Here is a 26,841-nt window from a genome sequence, read left to right as displayed (position 1 = left end):
CCCGCGAGGGGGGTGGGGGGTGGGGAGGGGTTCTAGGGGGTCCTAATCTTCGGTATCGAAGTTTGCCTAATAATTATACTTCCCTCGACTCGAAACGAGATTAACATTTGAACATCTACCTTGCAATTTCATATCGAGTGTGTCTTTGCTGTTAGCGGTACATCGGTTAGCAATAATTACCTTCTAAAAAAAGAAGTCCATACTTGATGGTTTGGGGGGTGGGGGGGTGGAGGGGAGGGAGACAGTCATTGCCGAATGTTTCTGGTGCTACAAACGAGTACACGATACAGAAGTTCAAAATCAACGTGATTGAATAAAGAAATACAGAGTGGTGTAGCGTGGACTTCGAGATTCGAAATCGCTCGAAAGTCTTCTTTTTAATCCAAGCTGTAACATTCCGAGACATCCGACACGTATATCGCCCGCGAGCTTTCTCTACAGTTACACGTCACATCTTCAGCCGGGTTTTCTTTGATTCGTGTGGGTAAATAGTAGCTACGGTGAAAATATTTAGATTGTTTGAACGTTTTATCTGTGCGTTTAAAGAAATTTTCTTTGAAGTGTGACGATATTCAGTTTCTTGATGGTGGCTGCCCGTTTGGGTTGAAATAATCACATACAATTCTCGATTAATTCCGAATAATACCCGATGACGATCGACAACTACATAAACAATACCAATCGCATGAAATTGCGTCGACAAACCCAATAATGGGAACAATAGGGAATACAAAGATCGTTTGCTTAGCCCTCGAATAACAACAGAATCGAATACCGAGTGAGAGCATATTTCCATTTGTTCGCAAGCAAGAAGCAAACCATAGAATCTTGACAACAATACACTGAATCGGAACGTCAGAGAACGCGGGCCATTAAAAATTCCAATCTCTCCGAATTAGAGCTAGAAGAACAAAAGATCCAAATTCTTAAATCCGGTCGAATATCTAAATTCTTCTATTTGAGATATTTGTTTTAGAATTCGGTAAATTTAAAATAACGTTTAAATTTAGTAACACCTGTGACTAACGTATTCTTCGGGCATTAGATCCCGGCCTATATCCATAGTTACCACTCGAACCGAAGGTGATCTGAACCACCTCAATTGTCCTCGGACAATTGCCGTGGTTCGCACCATCGAGTGATAACTATGGATATATGGCTAGCGTTCCTCTAAAACAAAACATAAAAGACAAGAAGACCTGTCAACAGTGTACCAACCGAAGTAACTAAAGACACATAAGAATCCATCTTTTCGATCACGGAGAACCTACCATAAGCTTTTCAATCCCGTAACATCCTAGGGGGCTTAGCAAGTTTCGAGCCTGTAATCGTGAAGAGAGAGATTACACCTCTCTCGATTCGCAATTTCGCGCTTATTGGTCCTCGGAAATATATCATCGAATAGTTGCGTGACCACTAACCTGGAAGTTATTCTGGTTGTCGATCTGAATCGTGCTGGATCCGCTCGATTGCTGTCGCGTCACCGCGTTCCTCCACGGTCGATAGTATCTGTTGCCGAAGATCGAGCGCATCGGCCTCTCGAGGCTGCTCAACTCCGAGAACCTTGATATCAGATCGTCCCGGTCGACCGCTCTGCCGAAGTGTTGATCCATGATCCGGGACACCGGTCGGTCGAAATCGTCCCACCAGTCGCGAAACATCAACGGTACCACGGACATCTACGCGACATAACAAAACGGAGAAGAAATAAAGTCGGTCAGTTCTTGCTTTCTCGCTCGGGGGATATAGATATGTGTATAGAGGGAGAGATAGAGAGAGAGAGAGAGAGTAGAGAGAGAGAGAGAGAGAGAGAGAGAGAGAGAGAGAGAGAGAGAGAGAGAGAGAAAGAGAGATCGGATGAGGAGAAAAGAGGTATAAAGGGAAATTGCTCGGGATTATGTGAAGCGTTTGTGTGATGAGAATATCGTAATTTAGGGACACGTATTATACATACGAACGAAGAATCAAGTAAGCGACGGAAGTCAGACGGAAGCGTGTTTGTAACAGTTTTAGGCTAAGCAGTTTTTTAAGGGATACTAAGATATCCCCCCAAGAGTTTCTTGAGCTTAAATCACCCACCGTATATATTACTGCGTGCGCGTTTCTCGTGTTAGTTGTAATAAGGGACACGATCCTGCAGATCTATATACTCGAAGCAAAAAAAAAAAAAAGAAAAAAAAAAGAAAAAAAAAAGAATATTTTGCTCTCCGACAAAGAGACAAGGTTATAAATGCCCATGACATAAAAATTCTATCTGTTCTCCGAGTTTCTAAGCACCCGTTGAAAGAACGGAATACGCGACTAATGTTTCAGCATCGAATCCGCGAGAACACGAACCTCTAATCGATACGCAACTAATTCGCTGAGACACCATTAAGAGTTCTTGCTATAATTACATATATTATTTACGGATAAGGAATATTAAATATCGACTTCGAGAAAGAACGGGTTAATTCCTATATTTACGCGTTTTCTCGAGCGTATTCGTCGACAATATATCCCGACTCGAAAGCAGAGATTTTAGGAGAGGAGAGGCTGGTTAGGAGAGTGTTAAGAGGCAAACAACACGTCACTGAATTTCGCAAGCCATATCTCGGCTCGAGTCCAAGCTCGAGCTTTGATTTTCGAGCCTGTTCTCGGCAGCTGGATAAGGGTCTTGCCACGTGGTCGAGCTGTTTGCATACTCAACACTTCAACTGGTCTCTGTTAATCTTTAGAACCCAAAGGTCACGTCTTTGCGTCGTTGGTACGCACGATCGATTCATTAAAAAAATCCTTCGACGATTTCTTGTTTCACGCGAACCGGCGTGATCGACGACGAACGAAAACCGGACACAAAGTAATGATATCTCGTGTTTTTACACGAACGGGTAAATCACAAACAACTCACGGAACCTGACACACAGATTAATGTCCCCATTGAATCGAGGTACTCGTAACATTTTTCGATCGATAACGAAAAACGGAACAACTCGGACACGAACAATTGTTTTTTTTACCGTGGACAGAGACATCGAAAGCGAATCTTTTCTTGTGCTTGAAAACGGTCATGGAAACCGTGTGGAAAAACCGCGAGATTTGACGTCACAGAAGATCGTGTGTTGAGCGACGAAGAAAAAAAAAAAAACATTCTGAGAAACGTCTAAAAAGAAGAACGCGTTGCGTTTAAACTCACGTCTGCGGTTGACATGTCGGAGCCGACCGGACGGTTGCATTTCCTCCCATCGAATACGCACAAATTTTTATCTCTCGCGCTAGACTTTAGATTTTAGGTGCGGCTAGGTTTAGGGACTTCAAACGACACGATATAAAGACATCTTATAATCGTTTAGGGATAGGTGAAGAAGAGAGTGGCAGTGAAAGGGGGTGGCCCGGAAGCCTATAATAATTCCCGGGTCCACGTTTATTATCAATGGGTCTCGACTATAAATATACACGTTATATCTCAGTGGTGTGTACACGAACATAATGAACTTTCGCTTCAAGGATCGAGCGTCAAGGGGCACACGTTCCCCCTCGATCGCGTTATTACGATTAAATCTCGGTATTAACATTCTTCAACGAGAGAAGCAGTGTTTTGGGAGAGGAGAAAAAGTACTATACATATAGAGGAGCGTGAGGTAGCTACAAGGAAAAACAAATGATATTATTTAGCCGTTTAGAGATAGGCATTTCCAACGGTATTTAACCGAGCATTATAAGTTTAGTCAAGCTAAGTTTTCTTCAACGCTACGAAACTACGGAATCATAATAGGAGGCACGTTAATATCCTTGACGATTATCTTTTTCACGGAAACTTTATTAGTGTTTAGCGAAGGGGGAAACATATCGCATATACGCGTGATGGACGGCAGGAGTTGAAGATTTGACGAAGTGAAAGAGTTAAAGGGGGGTGTTTCTAAGGAAGATTTCTCCAAGACGCTTTGCGCGCCTTTAGTGCCATTCGTGCTGAAGAGGTCATTTCTTTTTGTGTTTCAAAGAAGACGCGTAAGGATAAACACCGTCTCTAAGCTTAAAGGATTTGATTCCTTTTTGTTTTGGAATTGGATGAACGCATGGTCACTTTGAAATAGGGATAGGAACGTAGACGTTGCGTACTAGTCTTTAAGTACCGATTTAGGATTTTTACTATTTTAGGTTACTATACTTCGCCAGAGAGCTACGCGTTTGCTTAACCCGGCGAAAGCGAGAACGACCGACGGAGAGCACACTTTTATTAATTACACGCACTATTGAATAACATCCAAGTAATACCGTGATTTTCGTGAACGGTGTTGATCACCCGTTGGTTTGACACTTATGAAACAACAACACTGACAACAGATTTTTCCGATTTTTATCGAAACTGGCACGAAATCCTCTCACGGTTCCCAGGGTTAGGAATTCTCTACTGATCTGATTCAGCCGCAGATACGCAGGAGGCTTAAATAGCAAACTTTTCGGGACGAGGCGCCCACGCCTCGTGAATCAACTGTGTGTGTATCTTTCATACTCCCACCGGTGTTCTTACGTGACGTGGTATCCCTCTGACATTTTGTCTAAAAATATACCCCCGATAGATGGAAAAGGCGCGAGAATAGAATGGAGGGGCTGATATTTGCGACTATACAAAAATCGTGATTCAGTGTTTCGGTAATTTTGGCACCGCTATAACACCTTCGCCACCTAGGCCTTTCGAGTCCAAGGAGAGACACACACACCGGTTAGCAAGAATTACAGATTATCCAGGGACGACGAACGATATTTCCCAGATCATTTCTAGTTTCGATCGATATTTCTTCCATTTACACGGAGGGAACTCTGAATAATACAAAAATAGAGACGATCTTAGAATTATGCACGCAGAGACATCTAAAAGTTGCAAGTATATTAAGACACCATACGAGTCTAGTGAAACCACTTCGATATACGCATTTCTCAATGAATACTGCACTACCCCAAACACGAATCAACTTTTTTCCTTCCTGCATTTACGACCAAAAAATAATTCAAAGTCAAGACGCTGCAGCAGAGTTTAAGAAAAAAAGCGAAATTTATCTCGGATTGCTGCTTGCGTTCTTTCGAGGCTTTTCGAACGATCTTCTAGGTATAAGTACACCATTTGATCACGGAAGACACGATTTTGCTTCTATTCCGTGTAGGACGCGTGATAAATGTATCGATGTATCCCTGCACGCAACGGCACTCGATCGATGTATCATTTTACGAGTCGACAAAGGTGGGTGTGTGTGTGTGTGTGTGTGTGTGTTTCCGCGCACACACATCTCTAAACCTGAGGAAGCCCTTCGTAACATCCGAACGCATTGTACATAAATATTGCATTGCGATAACAAGGAGAATACGTTTAGGGTACGACGATGATAACATTATACGTTAGTTTTCGCAAGGGAATGTAACGTACAAAGAGAAAAGAAAACGATGGGTATCGAGCTCGCTCGGTTCTCGTCACCAAAAAAAAAAAAAAAATTAAGTAACATCTATGTTCTTCTTATCGATTTATCCACTATTTACGTACGATACTATTATATATTATATATCGTTAGTGTATGTTATTCAACTAAGGATACCGTGTTTATTTTGGCGAATTTTTCTTCCCACTTAGTGTGGCGAGTGCGAATAAAAAAAAAAAAAAAAAAAAAAAAAAAAAAAAAGAAATTCTGTTGATTGACAATAACTTCCATGTACCTTGGGTTATGAGTTTTAGCGAAACGAAGGAGAATACACACTTATGATTTACCAATATATACAGAGAATACTGATTTATATTTCGAGGAGCGCGATTGTTTTTCTCTTTTTGTTAGGATATGTATACGTAATTCAGGTTCTTTGCGGTACGTGTATAATTTTACTTTTAAGTTATCTTTTTTAACGCGTCAAGTTTATTGAAATACACTGTGCGGCATTATAGAGATAAATTGTAGGCTTAATGAATTTAAAATAATGATTGAGGTAAACGTGTAATCTCGATTGAATATTTACGATAATCGATAAATACCAAATATCTACTATCGTGTTTTTTCCATTGTACACCCTGGCACATCTTTATTGAAATTCTCGGAAAATCGTCTTTATTGATAAAAGTACTCGAAATATTCATTTTTGTCATACCTGTTAAGCTTTGGAAGTATATATGTATATACTATACATTTATTACTCTACGTGTCTCTTTGATACTGGATAAAACGACTAAGATTATTTACGTGTGTCGACAATTTTAGAGCGATAGAAAACAACTTCTGGGAGAGTTTAATATCTATGTGTATTGTTTTTTCATAAATATCGATGGTAATATTATAAAAACTGAACGTTTCAGTGTTTGTAATCTTTGTGACTTAGTAACAGAGTTTGTATCCATGATTCTTGTAACCATTTCATAAAAAAACGCTTTCACCGTTTGCGCTAAACAATTTTTCTCCATGCAACTAGTGTTACACAACAACAACGAACAATAAGAACTGTTTTAATAGATCCCGTGAGATATACCTAAATGTTTAGGTTCATGTGTAGCGAGTCGTATAATTAATATAAATTAATTGCATAAACAACACTGTGTAACTACAGAAGAAGCGTGTGTCGTTCAGTCGGAAACATTATACAAAAAATTCGTAGGACAAAATTTCTTGCCGATCCGAAAATATTTACACACACAATACATACAGTACACCTTGTTCTACATTTCTGTGTAACATTTCTGCAATGCCTAGCAATAGGCTCATCTACACACATCTATTGGCTGAGAAACAATAAAGTGAAATTAAATTATTACCGACGTTAAGAATGAGTTCTTTTCAATTCGAAATCGTCACCAGTCCCTTCTAGGATAACAAAAAATGGTACGTGAGTTCTGATTAAAAATTGAATTGTGAAAACTGAATTACTGAAGTGGTGAGGATAATGTGGAATGAAAGTGAATTTGTAGTCTCGAAAGGTGTTCTTACTGCAAATTTAGATTTAGGTTTTTTAAGTAAGCTTAAAGTAAAATTAGGGTGTAACAGTTCGTTTGTTCTTTAAATGAAGGCATCGAGTATTAAAATCATTAGTGTTTTACTATTTGTATAAACTACGTTACCAACTGTAAAGTATCGAATATTTTTAAAGAACTGAAGACATTCAGAAATTTAATAATTGATTCTATTGTCCGTCTAATGTCAAATTTACTATATAACAACCAATAATCTAAGATTCTGGACGTTTGATATACAAATTTAGACCGTTACGGACCAAGATATAAGGTGAGGAAAGTAAAAACAGAGAAACTCACACGAAGGAATGAATGGTTTTTCTAAGTAAAAAGAAGTCTGAAATCTGCATTAAGTTTCATAAACATTCTCGTTGTTTCACTATTACATTAGCAGTGAATGCATAAAATCCACAATCTACAAATAAGCTTTGTCACCCGAATAAAATCATACGTCAGCTGTAAATGCATCGAATGCACAATCTCTACTAAAAAACAAGCCAGTCATCCGAGTGAAATGATACGTCTATAAAGAACAGTCAGTTCTCTATATTTATCTTCATATTTATAAAAAACTACCAAACAATGTATTTCTGCGACGAAGCGATTCTCGCGTCGCCGAGTCACGAGTTCAAAATTAGATCCTCGAACATTCTTCAGGTGTGTGTGGGAGTTAGGGGAATGAGGTTTGGAGTAAAACAACGCCGAACGTGAATGAATTACAGTATATTTTCTAAAAAAAAAAAAAGAACTTACTAGCGTACGACGTGTCATATTACTCTATTCTTAAATATTACGAATATTTTACAAATCGTTGCACAACTCGCGGCGTGAAAACCATCAGGAGGGATGGCCGTGAGTACGGATGGGAGGGGTTGAGGGATTTTGGGACAGGTTAGGGTTTTCCATGGGTCATGTGAATCGGTATATGTGCAACTCAGGAATCTGTTGTATTTTCTCGATATCTTGTAGGGTCGATATGCCTTTTTCCTGTGAAAAAAAAAATGGAAACGATGAAACTGAAGTCTAACGATCCGATGACTATTCGAATGAAAATTTTCTTACGTTGTATTCCTTCCATTTATCATAATTCTGTCTCATGTATCCAACCATTTCTGGCATGTCGATAAAGGCTGTGAACAGAAAACTTTCGTTACTGTATGAATTGAGAAGAGAATGGTGAATAGTCTTAATTGTAAATACTACTGACCATCCCAGGCCTCGATCATGTCGTTTATGATGAAATCGACGAAACCGATTTGCGATTTCGGTATCGAGCACGTTTGTCTGTCGAACATGGGCATCAGGACGGGCAGTTTCAATTTTTTCTCTTCGTCGGTCTGTAAAGAAGATTCACATGATTTTTAGATAAATGGTTCGACGTGTTCTAGATATTAATCGATCGAATTTTAAAACGTTCGCTGTACAAACTTTTATCGTTGGGACAATTTTTTTCTGATGAAATACGTTTATATAACTTTTTTGCCAGAGTTGGGCACAGTTTTATTTGAATAATACATAGTGAAAAGCAGCAATATCTGAAAATGTCATTCCATCCTTTAGCCAGGTTAAATCGTGTTTTCCAAGTATAAGCTCAGTCAAGAAGAAGTATTAATTGATTTATAAAAATTAGAATTTCTAGAGTTAATATCTAGAAATAAAATGTATTATTCGTTATTCAAAACTTTTTATCGTGTGATAGAGAATTGGCCCATCTCTACTTAGAATATATGTAAACATTTACGTGGTGACTTATATATTAATTATTTGGATCATTAATCTACCACTATTGTATTTACAAGATTACAAATGTTAATATTGATAAGTTGATTTTTAATATAATTTGGTGCCGTCGGTAATCAGTGATTGCCATTACAGTCAACGTGTTAATACATATATATATATATAGATACGAATGAAAGTTATCGGACTATTGCAACAGTTTAAGCCGACGAGGTGTTCCAGAGACGAAACTTTTTGCAAGTAAGTGAATTTTACCTGATTAAAATACTCCTCAGCTATTCGTCTGGTCCATTCGACACAGCATTTCATTGGCCGGGTCGGATTCGACACATCCGCGCATTTGATCATCATCCTTTTGACCAACGCCACGTTCTCGGGTTGCAACACGACCGACATGTCCATGGAGTCTATGTATCCCTGTGTTTCAATTTACATTGTGTTAAGAGATTGATTAACTAACTCGTACGCGAACACTTATATTGTCTCGAAAAAATGATTCTGCTAAGGGTGAAAAGAAAAATTTTTTGTAATAGACCAGTTAAATTAAAATTCAGTATCTCGAACGTCAACCAAATGACATCTTTACATGTATGTACATTTTTAAATAGATATAGGTAAATATAGAGGGTTGAAAGGATTCTAAGTAGCTACATAGAAAAACTTGTTATTGTCAAGGACAATTGAGAACAATATTCTACTCTATTATGAAACAAATATTAATTACTGTTACATAAAGTTGAGGCCAATGAAAAGTTACATCTTTATTATAAAAAAGAGAAAAAATGATTTTGATCTAAATGGGTCTACCAATAAGACTACTACAAAAATCAGTAGAAAAGAAAAGTAATTGCGATTCGTACATCCCCTGGGTCTCCAACTTTCATACTGCAAACGTTCATGAACTTGGCTAGATGTTCGAAGTGTTTCGTCATCTCTGTTGCCAGAATCATATCCACCACCGTCTGACGAACGTGCTTGTATGTGTCCCGTTCCAAATTCTAGAACAAAGATACAATCATTCTTCCACCTAGGATACCAAATAAGAAACTTACGAGTCGTGTCTATTTCGTTCGACTTACTCTAAAGATATTCACGTTGTCGTCTGATAATGTTAATTTAAACGTCAGGGCCGCATGGTGAGACTCGAGAACGGACATATCGTTGTAGAGAACTGCCAACTTGTTGTCAGAGTTGCAGAGGAACTGGCTGAAACGGTATCAAATTAGGACCCTTCTAATTAGGTACCTAGATTCAGAAATCATTCATTTTCTTGCTGTTAATTTAGTTCAAAACGACCATTGAGTGCTTTTTTTTCTCTTCTCTGCAAGTCATAGCAATGTTAACTGAATTGAAATATGAAGTTTTGCGTTCGACACGATATTCAACAGATGTTTCCCAAACAAAAAATTTTTATGTTATTTAGAGTTCCCTTCTAAGTAACAAAATATTCCGCAATCAAAGGTCGGTAGTTGCAGGGTTTGAAGAAGTCGTATAATCTAAAAATGCCAATGTATATAAAAATTGAATTTATCGGATAATATCTCGTTTGAAGAAAGATAGTAATCGTCACAGCGTAAAGTTTAATCGATAAGAATTATTTTTTCTGATCTATAGAAATGGCAATCTCATATTTGTATAGCCAAATAAATTAGTCAATCTTCGTGTGCAGAATAGAAGGGGGTAAAATCGTAAAAATTGACATGTATCAAAAGAAGACAGAATGGAATTTTGTTCAAAAGACGGTTTAATTGAAGATCAGATTTACCTCGATCTCCCCGGATGATCGATGTCGTGAGCAGCAGACGCGATTAAAGCCGAGACCTCGTCCAAAGGTTCTAGGATCTGTTTGAGCCTCTCGGACTGCATGAACCTAGCGGTCGCTTGAAGGACATCCGCGGCATGGGTTGAATTATGATAACTATTTTGAGCTCTGTAACTCATCTCGATCACGGCCAACCAGTTTTGTACGATTTTTTCGTCGCAGCCTAATCTCGCTGGTACTCGGTATAGATTCATGATGGTCATCCCTAAGAAGAGTAGCGGCCTGAAAGCGAAAAATAGAGTAAAGATATAATAGAAGAATACGCTATTGAGGATTATCACGAATTGACAAATTATTTTCGTTATAATATTAGGTTACAGATGATTTACCTTCAAGTATATTAGGAACACGTTAGCTTTAAATTAGACGGATGAAAATCATTTTTAATCGGTTGCATTAACAACAGCATTGTTAATTGATCGTAAAAGTCATCGGTATACGGATACTTTCTTTTGTCACTCTATATAGTACGGTTTGAAATTGAAATTCACGAAAATGGTACCTCCTCTCTGTCAGAACCTCGAGCTTGAATATATCGAAATTCCATTCCAAGCATCTTTCGAGTATTTCCGCGATCTCTTGAGGACCTCTAAATCCCTTGATCTGCATACGCGAAGAGCTCGGAGCAGTTGTGACCGCTTTTAGAGTGGACAGTCGCGCTGATTCTGCTGACGATCGTCTGGATTCCCATGGTCGTCTCGGTGACTGTATTCGTCAATAAAAAAAAATCCTAAAATCATTTACCAAACGCTCATTTGTAAAGCTGATGAAACACTTACGGCGAGTAAGGCTCCAACGAGGTCCGTCGCCACCGGATCGGTGTAGTTTCTGTCCTCTTTGAGGTATGGCACGTATAATTCAGTGGTTTTGAGCATATCTATAGCCTGAAAGATCAGTTGAATATCATTATTCCTCGCTGCAGAAATTCACATATGTCAATTTTCCATAATTAGATGTTCGTTTTGAATAGACTTTCACGCGGCGTAATAAACAAGTAGACATTGTTTAGAATTCAACCTATAAGTGTTTCTTATTATTCGAGAAAGAGTTTCCCATTCGATTAAAATATTATTTAGTTTGATAATGTAGAAAATAAAAAAAATAGAAGTGAATTTAAAAAAGGAATGTAAATTCGAAAGAGCGTAGCATACCCTGAAAAGGTTTACGCTTTTGAACAGAGAAAAGTCATAGGCTGTTAATACTTGTTTCGTTAAACCGTTTCTCAGAAATACATATTATGTACTCTCACGAATAAACCCAGCTTTCGTTAGGGGAAAACACGATGTATGGGTAAGGGCCTCCTAACACTGGGTAAATTTATTTCAAGTACTAAAAATAAATGTTTAACCGAACGTTAATTTGGCATAAATTTCAGTAATTCCTGAGGTCAAATGATAGGGAGGCCCTTATCCCTATGGCACTTTTTCCCTTAACGGAAGCTGGCTTTGCTCGTGAGAGCATTATGAAAAATATTGACCTATTCTCAATAAGTCAGACTGTTTAGAATTTGTACATTCATAATAGGAGTACAAGTTGTTCTCAATAATAAACTTCGAAACTTGACCTTACGATAAAGATTTTCTTATTTGAAAAAAAAAAGAGATGAATACCTTGTCGATCTGTGCTGCTGTGTCCGGACTCGTAGTATCCGTGATGGCATTAGTGAGAAGGGTGATGACTTTCGTGATAGGCGCCTCCAATTGCAAGGCGTGCAACTTCTGTAAACTGGACCGCCTGCGGCCTGTAATCAAAACACAGTTCTCAATTACTATAATTAAGCTACATCGACGGGAAGTTATGTTCTATTATTCAATCGTTGGAAGTTGCGGAGCGATAAAAAAAAAATTGGATCGAATGAAATCGCGATAGGTGTCCTAGTTTTCTATTTACTAACTGCCTCGACGTATTTACGACCATGATAGACGATTTAAAAAAATCCCGTTCCGTTGAATTGGCGAGTTCCTGATAACCTAGTTTGCAAACTGACGAGCGTCGAAACATGTGGAATCAATGGTATAGTTTGCTATAGTAAGATATTGTTATCCTTCGGATGAAGAAATGACATTTGTACTATAAGAATGTGATTTAACTTTTTATTAATAATTTTTCGTTAACGATAACGATTGAGTAAAATTTCAGCTGAACAGTGTGATCAGTCGAAACAGAATGCAAATAACAATCGCTCTATAGGAATTGTTACTGCTCGATAGATTTAATCGATAACGTAACATCAATGACGAATGATAACTAAAGTTCTTTGGATGATATTACGATATTCGGCATTTATCTGAGCAACAAATGGGTTAATATATTATACTTATTTCGGTAATTTGTATATAAAACATCTCTGGTCAATTGAAAATTGATCATTCGACTACACGGTATAGAGTGAAATGTTTAGAATAGTAATCGTCTCTCGATTATCAGTAGAGGGGAAAGGGTCACGAACAACTAAAGGAATCATAGTAACACTGAACTATCAGAGTCCGTAAATACTTCAAGGAGTGGCACACGTGCGTAACTTAGTTGGATTTCGAAGTGAGTCAAAATTGGAATCACCCTCGGTAATGCTGGACTTTACATCGGAAGCCCTCCTTTGCGACGTGGCCGCGACCGCGACCGAGACCGTTTTAGAAAAAGGTGTTTGCGCGAGACTAGGAAGTGGACTCAGCGGATCAATATTTTCGGACAAATACGTCGTGTCGTATATGTATATATAATGTGTCGGTTTCCTGAAACAATAACAGAAAAACAAATATTGAGGATTGAAAAGATATATCGATAGAGCTTGTTGATCAGCGCGATAAGATCGATATTGACTCACTTCAACGCGGAGCAGAAAGGTATCACCCTGCAATTGATCGTGATCATTTGACTGTTTTGCCGTCTGCAATTCATATTTCCCTCGAACTCACGACCCTTGCTGATCTGTTGCTCCAGGACCACGAAGTTCTCATAGTGTACATACTCCGCAATGTTCTTCTCCAACATTTCGCTCACCTTATAACCTAGTAACTTTTCGCTGATTTTATTAACAAACTGCAATAGAAAAGATTATATCTCGATAAATATAATGAAAATGTTTGTGTTTTTGGAAGCAGGATATTCAATGGTAACAGAATTTGCCGATATGAATACTAATAAACCAACAGGAAGATACAATTTTCTCGATAACAAGTGCTACGAGCATATAAGCCACAGGAAACATAAATTATTTCATTCCGTCTTAAATAGTACAATTAATACAGAGAAACTTCCATGGATACTGATCGCAATGAGTAAATACTCAAAAGTTTACAATATTTTGTTACTACAATTTAAGTAATCGAATCAAGAATTTGAATATCTAAAACACGAAAGATTCAGATACTTAACTCTGTAATAGGATGATTATTATATGATAAATAATACTACATACTTGCAATGGAATACTTAAGATCAAATGTATAAGCTATTTTCGCGAATTAAGTTTCTAGATAACAGTCAAGAACTTCACAATTACTCACGTTACCTGTACAATGTGTTTATCGTTCGTCACGTGTACCATGTCACGGCACCTGTCCAAAGCCACATACAAAGCGTTGGCAGCCGCGAGTTGAGTCCTTGGCAGTAACGCGCTCGTGTAAATCCCCACTAATTCGTTTATTAATATTCCCTCGTGGGAGCACTCCATCAATGCCTAAAACACATTAAAAACAAATGAAAAACGACTCCTCTCGATGATCGTAAACAGGCAAAAAAGAAAAAGGCAAGAAATTTGAAAACAAAAAAAAAATAAAAAAATGCAGAATGTAATATTGATATTGAGCCAACGTGTTCCACGAATAGAGATATAGAGTTCCAGTAACTTACTCGGTTGAACCCAGTGTCCAGCAAGTCCAGTGTCACGATTTTATCTTTTTCGCCGTACATGAAATACCTGTTGAGATCCACGAGTGACATTTCAAACGATAATACAATGGAGGCATGTTTTAAACGAACAGAATTAACTTACGATTTCTTTACTAGAGCTATGATAACGGAATTGTGGTAAACGGGACTAGACCGAATCGCCCTGAAATGTGAATCAGTTGAAACTTGTTAATGAAGGCTTTCGTGTTTAACCCTTGTCCACTGTTCAGGATCGATTTCACCCGAAAGGAAACATCCTTCTTCTAATAAAAAAAGTGTAGGATAAATTCTATACAAATTATTTATAGATGTTACTAGCTAGGTATAAGGTGCATCAAAGAGTAATTCATATATTCTATAATTTTATATTCATGTTTTCGGAAACCAAAAACCTCTGTCGCTTTAGTAATACTTTTTCTCTAATCTAATAACCATCGTCATTTTTAAAAAAAAAAGACGAAAAATTCTTTTTGAATTTAGAAAGTGTCACTAGTTCATTATCACTCGATCGTCCAGCCATTTCGCAATTAAAACTCTGTCGCCAGTAAACATCTTGGCGTTCAGAAAAAAAACTGTATAACACACAATATTTTTGTATGAATAATTATTAGGAACATTATTACACATGTAACTTATGAATTTTTTTTATTAGTACAAACTTACACGATGTAATATACGGTACAAACATTAATTATGTGGGACCGGACGATAAAGTGTTAATAAAAGAATAGTATCACTTTTCAATGCATTAAACATCAAATGATACATTTGCACAGTTCGATTTTAATTCTAGTTCAATGTTACTTAACGAATAACGATGAAATGATTTCTTGAACAGCACACAAGGGCTGAGACGTTCAAATATGAATTTAAACGAGATTTGATTCGTCATTATTACGTAAAAATAAAAAAAAAAACAGTTTCCAGGTCGTACCTACAAATTGTCTCGGCCTCTGCGGCACGTTGACCCCGATGATCGATGATTATTAGCTCGTGGCCCCGATGCTGGAAAAACTCCACCGCTTTCTCCCTGTCTTTCGCCACCGACACGCTCCACCCCAATCTCCTCGAAGTGGTTGCAAGCACGTCCATTTGTTGATCATCTTTGGGGAAGACCAACAATATCTGACGTTCGAGGGATTCGATTCGAATGAAATAATAAATTGCACGATAAATCGAGGTGTGTCAAGAAAAAATCATATCTATCTATCGGCGTTGATCTCCCGACCGTTGTCGATAGAACGTGTGTATGGTACACAAAAGGGGCATTACTTACTTTTATAAGACTAGGTACACTGTTCGTTAATGGGTAAGCGTCGATATCCTGCGGCCGTTTCTGTAACATGGGACAAGACAGGCTGAACGGTACGGTCGCGACAGTTAAATTATTCGATTCCGGACAGGAATAGTGCTAGAATGGCGCAGAAACAGTATTGGACTTGATTATAGTAATTTTCACACGGGTTTGGAAGATTTGTTGGAAGAAAATAATTTAATTAAACTGTAGGAATGGAAGTTTCATTAACTGACAATTAATTATTCGATTCTGGACAGGAATAATGTTTGAATGGTGTTAGAGTGGTGCAGAAACAATATTGGATTCGATTATAGTTTTCAGACGGGTTTAGAAGATTTGTTGGGAGAAATGTGTGGTGTACGAGATATCTTAATTAACTGTAGGAATGAAAGTTTCATTAATTGTTCGTTTTTGGGACAGAAATATAGCATTATTAAACTGTAGATGCTTCAACAAAATCATATTTTTAGAGCAGTTAATTAAAATGGGAATGAAATAGAAATTTACTACCCTTGCAGGTGGTTAGGTAAAAAAGAAATTTACTGTTTTATTATTTATGTATTGTATTTTGTTCTGTTTGCATCGTCCATAAATGCATAAAATCGACAGTATGATAAACAAACTGTTCATCTTATGTGTTCATAATGTATGTGTGACCAAGATACAATGAAACAGACTAAGCTTAATGGAATTTTCATGGAATTTATCTTCCGAGTTTCATTAAACAAAAGCGTTTCAAGAAATTTTTATTTTTACCTAATATAACCAGACCTATGATAGGAGTTTCTGTCTAAAAATAAAAAATCTCCAGCCTCTGGGAGTTCTTTGATAAAGATGTGAATTTGTATAAATATTCGGGGAATAGATATACCCTATTTTAAAACACTAATCCAACTCTAACAAACCTAAGCTACTCTGTTACATAAAATTTCTGAGTCCCTATTCCGCCCATGTAACTGTTCTCTTTCAATCATCATTCTTGCTTCAAAATTTTTAATTCATTTGCACATGTAAGTGAAATTTTCTACGTTCAATGATGGTCCCACATCACCGGAAACGGAATAGATAATTTGTAAGAGTGGATTGCCTCATATTACTGAACGCGTAATTATATGCGAAAGTGCAGGCGACAATTCAGGGCTTCACAGAATGAAGGTGTTATATTACAAATATTAAATTTGCAGTAAAGTGAGTATAAAAGTTATTCATATATGTTTATCATATATGTTTTTCATTATCTTTGTATTTTTTAATGTTCTAATAAGACAAAATGAAATTAGGTACCTTGCGAAAGAACAAGACATACACCTTCATTTACTAAGAAAATTTAGTTTTCACAAAAATTTTACATAAGCATTTTACCCCCCTTAAGTCTTCAATTCTAGCTGATACGAGCTAATCGTGATCTGTACGCCCACGTCCAAGCTATAATAGTTAGATCTTGCAACCATTCAATCTCTCTCAACGAAGTTATCCCAACCTGCTCAAACTTCTCAAGTTCCTCGAATTTCCCAAATTGAAAAAATTTCCCAGAATTCACAAATTTTCCAAATTTCTGAAATACTCATTAAAGTTCTGACATACCTAAATCCAGAGTGACTTATTAAATTCAATTCGACTAATTTCGATTTGTTTAACAAGAGAACCTACTGATTTAATATCGTGACTGTTAACCACTTCCGTTGTGGTCTTTGAAATAACTTTCGCTCGTCTTCGTGCACGCGGAGATTCCTTCACACTTTTGTTCCTCCCATGCTGAGGTCCCGAGCTTTTCATTCGTGTCAGGCTACGTGGCTCGATCAGAAAAGCTGCGTGTTCGCCGGTATAACCTATACATGTTAAAGAGACAAACGAATCGGCGCTGCCGAGTATTCACAGACGAAATGAAGTTTGATGGAGATGAAGAAATTGTAATGATCATTTTTTTATTAATTGATCATTTTCGAATGGCCCCGTTTACAATAGATATATAAAATAGATATATAAGATAAAAAGAAAAGAAAAAAAAGAAAAACAAAATTTGCTACATTGGTTTTTGGTTTTTGATAGTAGAAAAGGGACGAGGTTTCCCTGTTCATTAAAATTTTCTTCTGAGCGCATGAAACGTTCCAAGTACAAGACGTGGTTCGAACAATGTTGAAAATGATTTTGAATTATCGCCAGTGTTGTTTATGAACGCGCCTCGAACGCGGAATACGCATGTGCAATGATGATAAATTAATTTTACAGAAGTTACTCTTCTCGTCAATTTAAATTTTCTGTATTGAATACCAAATTTTTGTTGAGAAGAGAACTAAATGATGTAATAAATTAACTTTACTGAAGCTACTATTCTTGTCGTCAATTTAAATTTTGTATATTGAACGCCAAATTTTTATTGAAAAGAGAATTAAATTTGGAATAGTTAATATTGTATATTTCTGAAATTTTCATTTTTTGAATTAGAAAAGATTGTTTCAGGAAAACTTGTTTGTTAAATATTCTACTCAGAATTCAGACTTTTATGGTCATTATAACCTTCTTTCCTCTGTGAAAAGTCGCTATAATATACAGGAAGAAAACGAAATCTTAAAATCATGAGACGAAAAGAGCTACGCAAAAGAAACATTTACCTGCGAACGTTTGTATACAATGTAGGTTATACTACTTACAATCAACTTTTTCAGAGACAAATTAATTAACTATCAGATAAGAACTAGTGAATCAAGTGTGTCATAAATGTTATTTCTAGTTACTTAATAGGAACAAAGAAATATGTACTCCAATATAGATTCTATATTACAACATATAAATCTTTAACTGAAACTATAAATGAAGTTTATAGTATTTATTTTATTTGCTCTTTACGGTACGCATTATAAATTCAAATGTCAAAATTTCTAATAATAATTCTTCTGTCTATAATTTGTTTTCACTACAAGTATAACAAAGGAAAAAGTATGGTGTTTCAGGTGGTCAATGTAGAAACAAATTGAAAAAATTTCTTCTATAAGATACTGAAAACAAAAATATTGTTCCCTATAGAATATTAGAACCTTCGACATTTCTATTGAAGTATTTTAAGCTTTCAGTCAATGGGTTACTACTTATAATGTATTTTTATATAATTATACCAAAAATAATCCTTTCATTTTTATCAACTCCCTACACCAAAAGTAAATAGTTTCTTCACAGAGCACGAGACGAGCAAATCTACCCCATGTTTCAAGAAATTTCCGCATAAATAAGCTGCAAGAATGCTCGGCAAGAAACACCGACTACAAAAATATAATTAAAGTATTCATTATCGGACTTGTGCTATAAAATAAACTTCATTTCTTTTATCGATCGCCTGCATTCATAGGAAACTAATTTCTTCAGAAACGATAAAAAGACCAAATCTATATGTCACTAACCAATACCTTGAATCTACCTATAACATTTACTACGAACCTGAATTACAAGCATATAACTAAAAATACTTAAAATTCGTGGTCCCAAGATTGCAACGAGAATTGCTCGTGACCAAATATATCACCTATTCCCATCAAGCCACTCCAAACAAACAAACAAAAAAGATGTTCGCAAGTGTGACGGAGGATTGCACCATAAGTAGCCATTTAATTTCAAGAAATCATAAGAAACAGAATCGCTATCCAGCGGGGAGATCGCGTTAATATCAAATTAAAAAAAAAAATACAAACACACGAAACAAAAAATACGAATTACTTTTCCGTGTTCTGAAATTCTTTGCGGACTACACCACGTACCTGTGTGGGCAACACAAGCGACGAAGGTGTACCGTTTACGTACATTCTGCTTTTACTGGCGTGCCATTTTTTCCGAACCCTGCCACACATCGCGTTCAAGATCCAGCTGTACCATGATCTCGACAGTTCCGACTGGATCTCCTCCGTGCAAATGGTCGCGTGGCATATGTAGATCGGTGCTTGCGTCGATCTTCGTTTGTCGTTCATCTTTAATCGCCGATTAACAGTCTCGAACCACGCATTAAAAAAATTTTCTTAATTAACGAACTTGAAGCGATCGCGATAAACGAGTCCACTGGTATCGATTCAATCAACCGACAGAGAATAATGGATAGTTTGTCGCGTTGGAAGCGGTCATCCGGGTCGATTTGCAATTGATCCTTGCCTTTGACATTGATTTTTGTTAATTAATGCCTGCCTGTGGCGTAAACACTATTAATTGATGGTTTAAATATAACGATCACAGATGAATATTGGTTTTTCTTTTTAGAAATATTAATTGGTATTTTCTAGAACGATGCGTAACGATGTTGGGGTACGTAGACTGGAGAACAGATTCGCGGGCGTATATCGCGATACTGATCGAAACGTCGTCACGCACCGAGATTATCCTTTCGCTGTGTTATCGGTAACGAGGCTCCTCCGTAGAACTATTCTCGCCTTCGCGCATTTATTGATAGAGAGAATTCTATAAACAGTCGATAAAACAACGCGTCACGAGGAATCCATTATAAATAATACGATATCGTTACTTTTTTTTTCGTGGGTGATAGGTACCGTTGTGATAAAACCGGTTTCGTAAGCAAAAGTCTATTGAAATCAGAGTTTTATGATTGGGTCTGAATTGTAAAAAGAATCACTTGAAAAAGTATAGTTAAAAATTTCTATCATTGAAGTTAAGAAATGGAAAAAAATTTAGTAATTGAAGGGTGAATTGATTTGATAGTTTTTAATGAATTTCGATGCCTTTTTTCGAGCGAATATTAACCGATGGTGCCATAATTTCATGGAACGTTTAATTAACTTAGACATGAAGTACAGTTTACGGAATTGTTTGAAAAATACAAGTTAAAGTGAACCTTTAGGGAACTGAAAGAAATCTTAAAGAATTCTAACCACTTCCATCCCACAAGTCCATTCCGACCCCTATCGACGGATGTTCAAAATACAATTCAAAAATTCTAACCAGATGCCTTTAAACTATACCCTTAAAAAATTCAGAAATCCTACTGAGATAATACTACAAAAATGACTTCCAAGTTCAATATTCATAAAATAAACAGGAATACTGAACACAACAATGGAAATTTTGACCTTTCCACACCCTACAAAGGAGAACCGATCTAAAAGACACACAATCCAAGGATCCTGTGGAATACCATCTGATAATGTATTAAAAAATTTAATCAAATTATTGAGATATTATCATAATTCTATTATAATGATTTACTAGCTAAATCTTCTAGGAACCAAAAGAATATCAATAATTTAGTCGACCGATTCTAACACTAGATATTAGAATAGAGAAACTAACCCTAACCCCTTGGTCCCTTACAAAATAAAACTGATCTAAAAGTGCCAGCAAAGTACCTGCCGTCTTCCGTATTCTTTTTTAATTACTAAACTTCCTAAAACTCGTATCCATTGACGAATTCTTCGATAGAACAGTTCCAGTCGCGATCCCATCCGGCTTTTCTCGCTGCGCTCCGGTTTTGTCCACGGAACGTCTATAGACAGTAGCTTATATCCTGTCTATAGACTGTCAACGAAACGTGGCAGCAAAAAAAGCACGGTCGTAATTGCACCCGCGAAACAAGGGGAAAGAGTTTCCCGAGACCATGAATAATTCCCTACGGTCTTTACGCTTCGCGTGGACCATGCTATTGAAGCTCGACGGAGTTAATATTTGATCGGTAATTGTTAGGTTCTTTCATTGGTCGCTCTGGGATCGTTTATCTTTCCTCCCTTTGGAAACTTCAATGAAATTGTTCGATACAAGTTTCACGAAATTACGAGAAAATCTAAAGAACGGTGCACGTGTTCGTTATTGTTACAAAAAGGGTTTATTGCGGGGTTTCAAGTTCGTGAGAAAGGGAAGGACTGACGCTACGAATTGGTCTGCGATTGATTCATTTCCCCCTTCTTTTTTTTCCTGTTGTTTCACTGACCGTTCAAACTGTTTTCTCTTCTCTTGGACAATCGATGGGTGCCCTAGTAATTCTTGTTGTCGAGGGAATTGCTTCAGATGTTTTTTTTTGTTTACCTAATTCATTTTTTTTTTTTTTTGAGACAATTTAGTTTGAGGATCAGCTGAAGTTTTTGATTAATTGATGAAATTTGATGACGACATCAGTGAAGAGAGGAGGTGGAAAATATGGAGTGTTGGAGAAATTATTTTGAATCGCATCGAATAGAGAATAATTACACAAAACACAGAAGACGAATTACGGATAGAAATCAAAAAAGTTTGAAAGATGGTCTGGGAGAATGTTAATTATACCAGGACATACATAAATTCATAATATTGGGACCTGTATAAAAAGAAGAATACGGGGGACTCAGTGGAAGAATTGGATTAAGGATCTAGGGTCGCAATATGAAGAAAAATAGGGAGGGTTTAGTCTAAAAAGTATCTAAACAGTTAAATAACGAAATTAAGTAACGCCCCTATAGAAGAACATTTTTAAGAACACAAAAGAAAGACGATATAAGGGTAGGAAAAGCTTTAAAAATATATAAAATTATTACAAGATTGAATATTTTTAGTGAACAATTGCTACAACACACTACTTCACAAGATGAGTTAACAGACGTGTAAATTCGATTGCTTCTTGTTCCTCTTCAAAAATGTGAAGTGGAACATTGCTTCTTCGGCGTTATCATTGATTGCAGCTAGCAATAATCAAGATAAAGATACGGTCACAATAGTTTCGTATTACATATCTTTAAAACGTTGCATCGACCACGACACATAAACAGTATACTTCCAGTATTTTGTAATTTCTGAACGTTATTATTAATAATGATTACCCCAGTAATTAAGGGAAAAAAAAGAATTACGTGTTAATTGGTAACAACATGGAAACTTCGCTTACCGCTGTCGAATAGTCTGCGTCATCGTCAGCAGTCGAAGTTTCTTCAAACGGCGAATTCTCTTCCAAAATATCGTACTCCGATTTTCCTTGAAAATTAAGAGAAACAATTTTACAATGTATTTGAAAATACAATTTCAAAAGTCTGTTGACGATCGATAATAATTATGTTTAAATAACTGTGGAATTTGAAGAATGAATAATTGAAGCAAGATAGTCACAGTTCAATAAGGGAAGCTTGATTAATTTTATAAGCCTTCATTGCTCGAGCAATTAGCCGATATCTTGGTAATAATGAAAGGAAGGCTCGTTAAGAACCGGATTACCTAGTTTGCGACGAGAAATATCGGTCAATGGATCGACACTTGTTGAACTGACAATTGAGAGTTGTTTATGGAGTTGATTTATCGTTGCTTTTAATTTGTTATTAATGACGATTGATTCTACCATTCTCTGTGCAACTAGCGAAGTGTCCGTCAATATTTCACCGAAATTGAACGCTTCGATAAAGATTAATCACGTTTCTCTGACAGACAATTACGCTGATTTACTTCAATCGAATGATGCAAGAAAATGATAAATTCGAAGACAAAAGTGTAATTAGATTCCGTCAATATATCAGGAAATTAAGTGTTTCAATTCAAATTGAGTATCTTTTTTGACAGAATGTTATAGTGAGTAAATCCGATTAAACGATTTGGAGTAGTTACTAACCAGAAGAGCATCCTGAGTGAAGTTTTTATGGATATATTGTGAAATTAAATGTTTTGCTTTATATTGAACATAAAAGACACATCGAATTAATAAATTCAATCATCTGGAAAAGTTATTTATATATAAGAAACGTGTGTGAATATTCTGCCAATATTTTATCAATTGAACAAACATAGATTAAAAGTCTAATTATATTTGAAGAAAGTCTAGAAAAGACATTTTATAACACGAAAGGCTTTAATTCAGACTGATCATTTCTTGTTGGCAGAAAGTTTCTAGAATCTGCAAAAGTTTAGTGACTCGAAGAGGAATGAGTAACGAGATGCTGGTCAATACTTTATTAAACTAAATGTTCCCATGCAGACTGATCATCTTTATCCGGTAGAATATTGTGGACAATTAACCTGATGAACCGATTTAAAGAAATCATCATCGAGAGGAGGGATTTGCGCGGGGATTTTGTCAATATTTTATAAAATTCATTGTTCGAATTTATATTAATCGTTTTTTGGACGGAAGACTATGGATAACCAATTTGATGAAGAGCTGTCTGAACAAATGACTTGATGACGAATACCTAAATAACGAAATTCTCGTTAATACTTTATGAAACTGAATGTCTCCACGTAGATTGATCATCTTTGTATGATAGACTGTTACGTCAATAAATTCGATTAACTCCTGAAGGAACGATCAATTCGAACAAGATCGAGAGCGCAGAAAACTTATCTTCACCTTTTACGGCAGGATACACTCGGCATTTATCATTCGATTCGAATGGATCAGAGTTTAAAGATAATGGATCGAAAGTAGGGCACCTTAATTGGGCATAGCGGAGCCACCGTAGGGACAACCTGTGCGACTGTCTCGTCCCGAAGCGCCACGAATATGCGTTTCAAAAGATCCTTTCTCGATTGGCGTGTGTTTGGCATTTACGAGCAGCGGATAAATTGATTCTCAGTTTTATTAACTTCTGTGTCCGTCATAATAAACTTATTAACGAGTTCCTTCACTTCCGACCATATATTAAACGAAAGATCTTAATTCTGATACAAATTTAACGATCAAACATCGTCGTCGTCGTAATTCCACGAGTGCGAAAGAGAGAGGAAGATCCTTAACGTATTACGATCGTCGAGAATCATATCGCGACACGATGAAAGAATTTTTACATCGAAATAGAACAGGTGTCAGTGATTCAGTGAAAAATATATATTTAGTGAAACGGAGGAATCCTTTTTTTTTTACCCACCATTGCTGAGTAACAGGTCCTCCAGGGTCTCCACATCGTCGTTCGGAAAGAAGTACTTGTTCGGAGGGGATGCCATATAGAAATTCGTAAATTGAGTCTCACAGCGCGAACATACAGTGACGTTTTGCTAGTCGTTTCTTCATGTCTCTTTGGTAAAAATAGTATCACGAATCGATATAATGCTCGATAATTACGCAAGGCATAAATGTTTGAAGACTCGCGTGAGTTGTATATCCGGTTTAAATACAATCGACAACAAGGCAGACAATTAACTGTTTTCAGTGCATTTCATTTCCTTATATGTATGGAAAAATTACTATAAATGTTGAAGGGAAGATAAAAAATGTGAGATACCCAAATTACGAAATAAATATTTGTTGTTTAGGAGTCATTATAAAAACAGAAAAATCGTCTAAATCGGTAACCGGTGATGTTCAAGGCAACTTATTTTTACTGCAAATTTTAATCACTGTAAGAAAGATAAGTAACGTCTTTCAGAGAATATTCTTTTTCGAAAATTACAGTTTCAGATACGAGTCGATTTTTGTACATACTATGGAAACATTACTGTTAATATCGAAGTGAAGAGAATTATGTGAGATAACCAAATAACGAAATAAATATTTAATTCTCCGATGACAATCGGTTCGTAAAAGTTGTGGATACACTCAGGAATCATTATAAAAATGGAAAAAGTTTGCTAAATAGGGATAAGACGTGACAAGGTAAATTGTTTCCATTGCAAATTTTAATTACCGTAAGAATGATAAGTAAACGCGTTTCAGGGGGAATTAAATATTCAGTTATTACATGACAGTCAATAATTTGTAAAAATTCTATATGCTCCCAGGTGTCTGTTCAATATACAAATCGAAAAATTTTCTAAATGGTTAAGATGTGATACTCAAGGCATATTATTTTTACCGCAAATTTAAATCACCGTAAGAAAGATAAGAGCAACGACGGGTTCGAGACTATTAATTTAATTAATTTCCGAAGATCACAGTCGAGACACACGAGTCGATGTTTCCACGAAACTCCGGTTCCTCTTCGGGAATACAAAAGTGTGTCCAAGTCCCACTTAATGGTGTCGAGTGAACGGTGCACGTTCAGCATTAAAATCACAGGTTCGAAAGTATGTACTGAGAAAAAGACCGTCACGGCGACCGTGTGCGATGCGTTGTATGCGGCTCAAAGACGGCGACTGGCCGGGAGTACCAAATTGTGCAGGTTAAAATTCTACTCGCGAGTGAGTGGCCTCAGGAGCGAGATAGGGTCGTCGGAGAAACTTGCGGTGTACAATACCTACACGCTCGTTGAACACGAATATGCTCAAAGGAACTCAGACTCTGATGTCCCAGAATTAACGGCACCTAGTGCGATCACCCTCGAAGAAATGAATTGTTATTGGGAAAAAATAGTTGAACAGAAAAGTGAGACATTAGTTCCAATTAAGTCGAATGGATCCTGACAAATTATTATTGCGGCCCATTGTCGTTTTGAAGTTGAAGGTTGATAAAAATTCAGTGATTTATGTTATATTTTTATGGTAGATCTTCCTCTTCTTATATTTATTTCTTTCTATTTTGTTGATGATAAAGGGTCTGTGATTTTTGTGGACGTAAAATATTTGAAAAATTTTAGAAAGGATGGAGGTTTTGACGTGATGATAGAAGACCGTTGTTATTGAACAGGGTGGTAAATGTTTAGTGTTCCTGTTTGTAATGTATTCGTCACAGTGGATAGTGATAGATCGTGATTTACCTGAATTAATGGAAAATATATAGAAGATTTTGGAAACACCTAATTTTCTGTGATGAACATTGAAGGTCATTATTAGACTGCGGATTTTTATGCAAAATAACATTTTCTAAAGTAATTTATAAAGACAGGAGCGAATGTAGAAATTTATTTTTCCTCTTAAGTATCTTATTGGGTTCAGACTAAAACAGAAAAGTTAATGGATACAATGAAACTTTTGTTTTTTTTCACAGAGCCCTATGAGCCATAAATGCATAAAATTCGCAGTCTAGTCATTATAATTCAACACACTGAGATACTAATTGGTCAGTGTTTCTAATATCTTCTTCGTCGTGTTTAAGCTGAATGAATTGAAAATATTTGCATGATTTTGAAAATATTAAGCTTTCTCCTGTGATCACGGAAGTGTATAATCTAAAAAACTGAGATGGTAAATTGTTTAGTATTAGTGTTTGTGACATCTCTCTGCGTTATGTTAGAGATACGTCGTTTTGTAATCTGAATTAGTGTGAAATTCTTGGAAGATTTTAAGAAGTTCAAACTCTCTACTGTTATCATTTGA

At 36.5% G+C, this 26,841-nt stretch overlaps 2 protein-coding genes across 2 annotated transcripts in view; both read right to left on the bottom strand.

The window, feature by feature from the left end:
• Nucleotides 1-6,789, bottom strand: part of LOC107188658 (protein lethal(2)essential for life-like) — an 11,583-nt gene extending 4,794 nt beyond the window's left edge. The window contains exons 1-2 of the mRNA XM_015576991.1: nt 4,255-6,789; nt 1,422-1,679 (exon numbers count right to left, since the gene is read on the bottom strand). Of these exons, the coding sequence (XP_015432477.1) occupies nt 1,422-1,679 (258 nt within the window). The 5' untranslated portion in view covers nt 4,255-6,789. The remainder of the gene's footprint in view (nt 1-1,421; nt 1,680-4,254) is intronic.
• Nucleotides 6,790-7,175: 386 nt separating this feature from the next.
• Nucleotides 7,176-19,777, bottom strand: LOC107188669 (high affinity cAMP-specific and IBMX-insensitive 3',5'-cyclic phosphodiesterase 8A). Its single transcript, XM_015577003.1, has 18 exons — nt 19,461-19,777; nt 15,691-15,750; nt 15,349-15,539; nt 14,518-14,577; nt 14,376-14,442; nt 14,035-14,202; nt 13,348-13,562; nt 13,083-13,255; nt 12,134-12,264; nt 11,303-11,407; nt 11,026-11,228; nt 10,467-10,745; nt 9,781-9,907; nt 9,562-9,699; nt 8,957-9,118; nt 8,169-8,298; nt 8,024-8,091; nt 7,176-7,948 (listed from the first exon to the last, which is right to left on the bottom strand). The coding sequence occupies exons 1-18, from the start codon at nt 19,665-19,667 to the stop codon at nt 7,871-7,873; spliced, it is 2,562 nt and encodes an 853-aa protein (XP_015432489.1). The 5' UTR covers nt 19,668-19,777; the 3' UTR covers nt 7,176-7,870.
• Nucleotides 19,778-26,841: the final 7,064 nt, after the last annotated feature.

This window comes from Dufourea novaeangliae, unplaced genomic scaffold (genome assembly GCF_001272555.1).
Source record: "Dufourea novaeangliae isolate 0120121106 unplaced genomic scaffold, ASM127255v1 scaffold16, whole genome shotgun sequence".
In the NCBI taxonomy this organism is placed as follows: domain Eukaryota; kingdom Metazoa; phylum Arthropoda; class Insecta; order Hymenoptera; family Halictidae; genus Dufourea; species Dufourea novaeangliae.
Note: the sequence above shows the minus strand (reverse complement) of the source record. Positions and strands in the feature narration are given on the sequence as shown.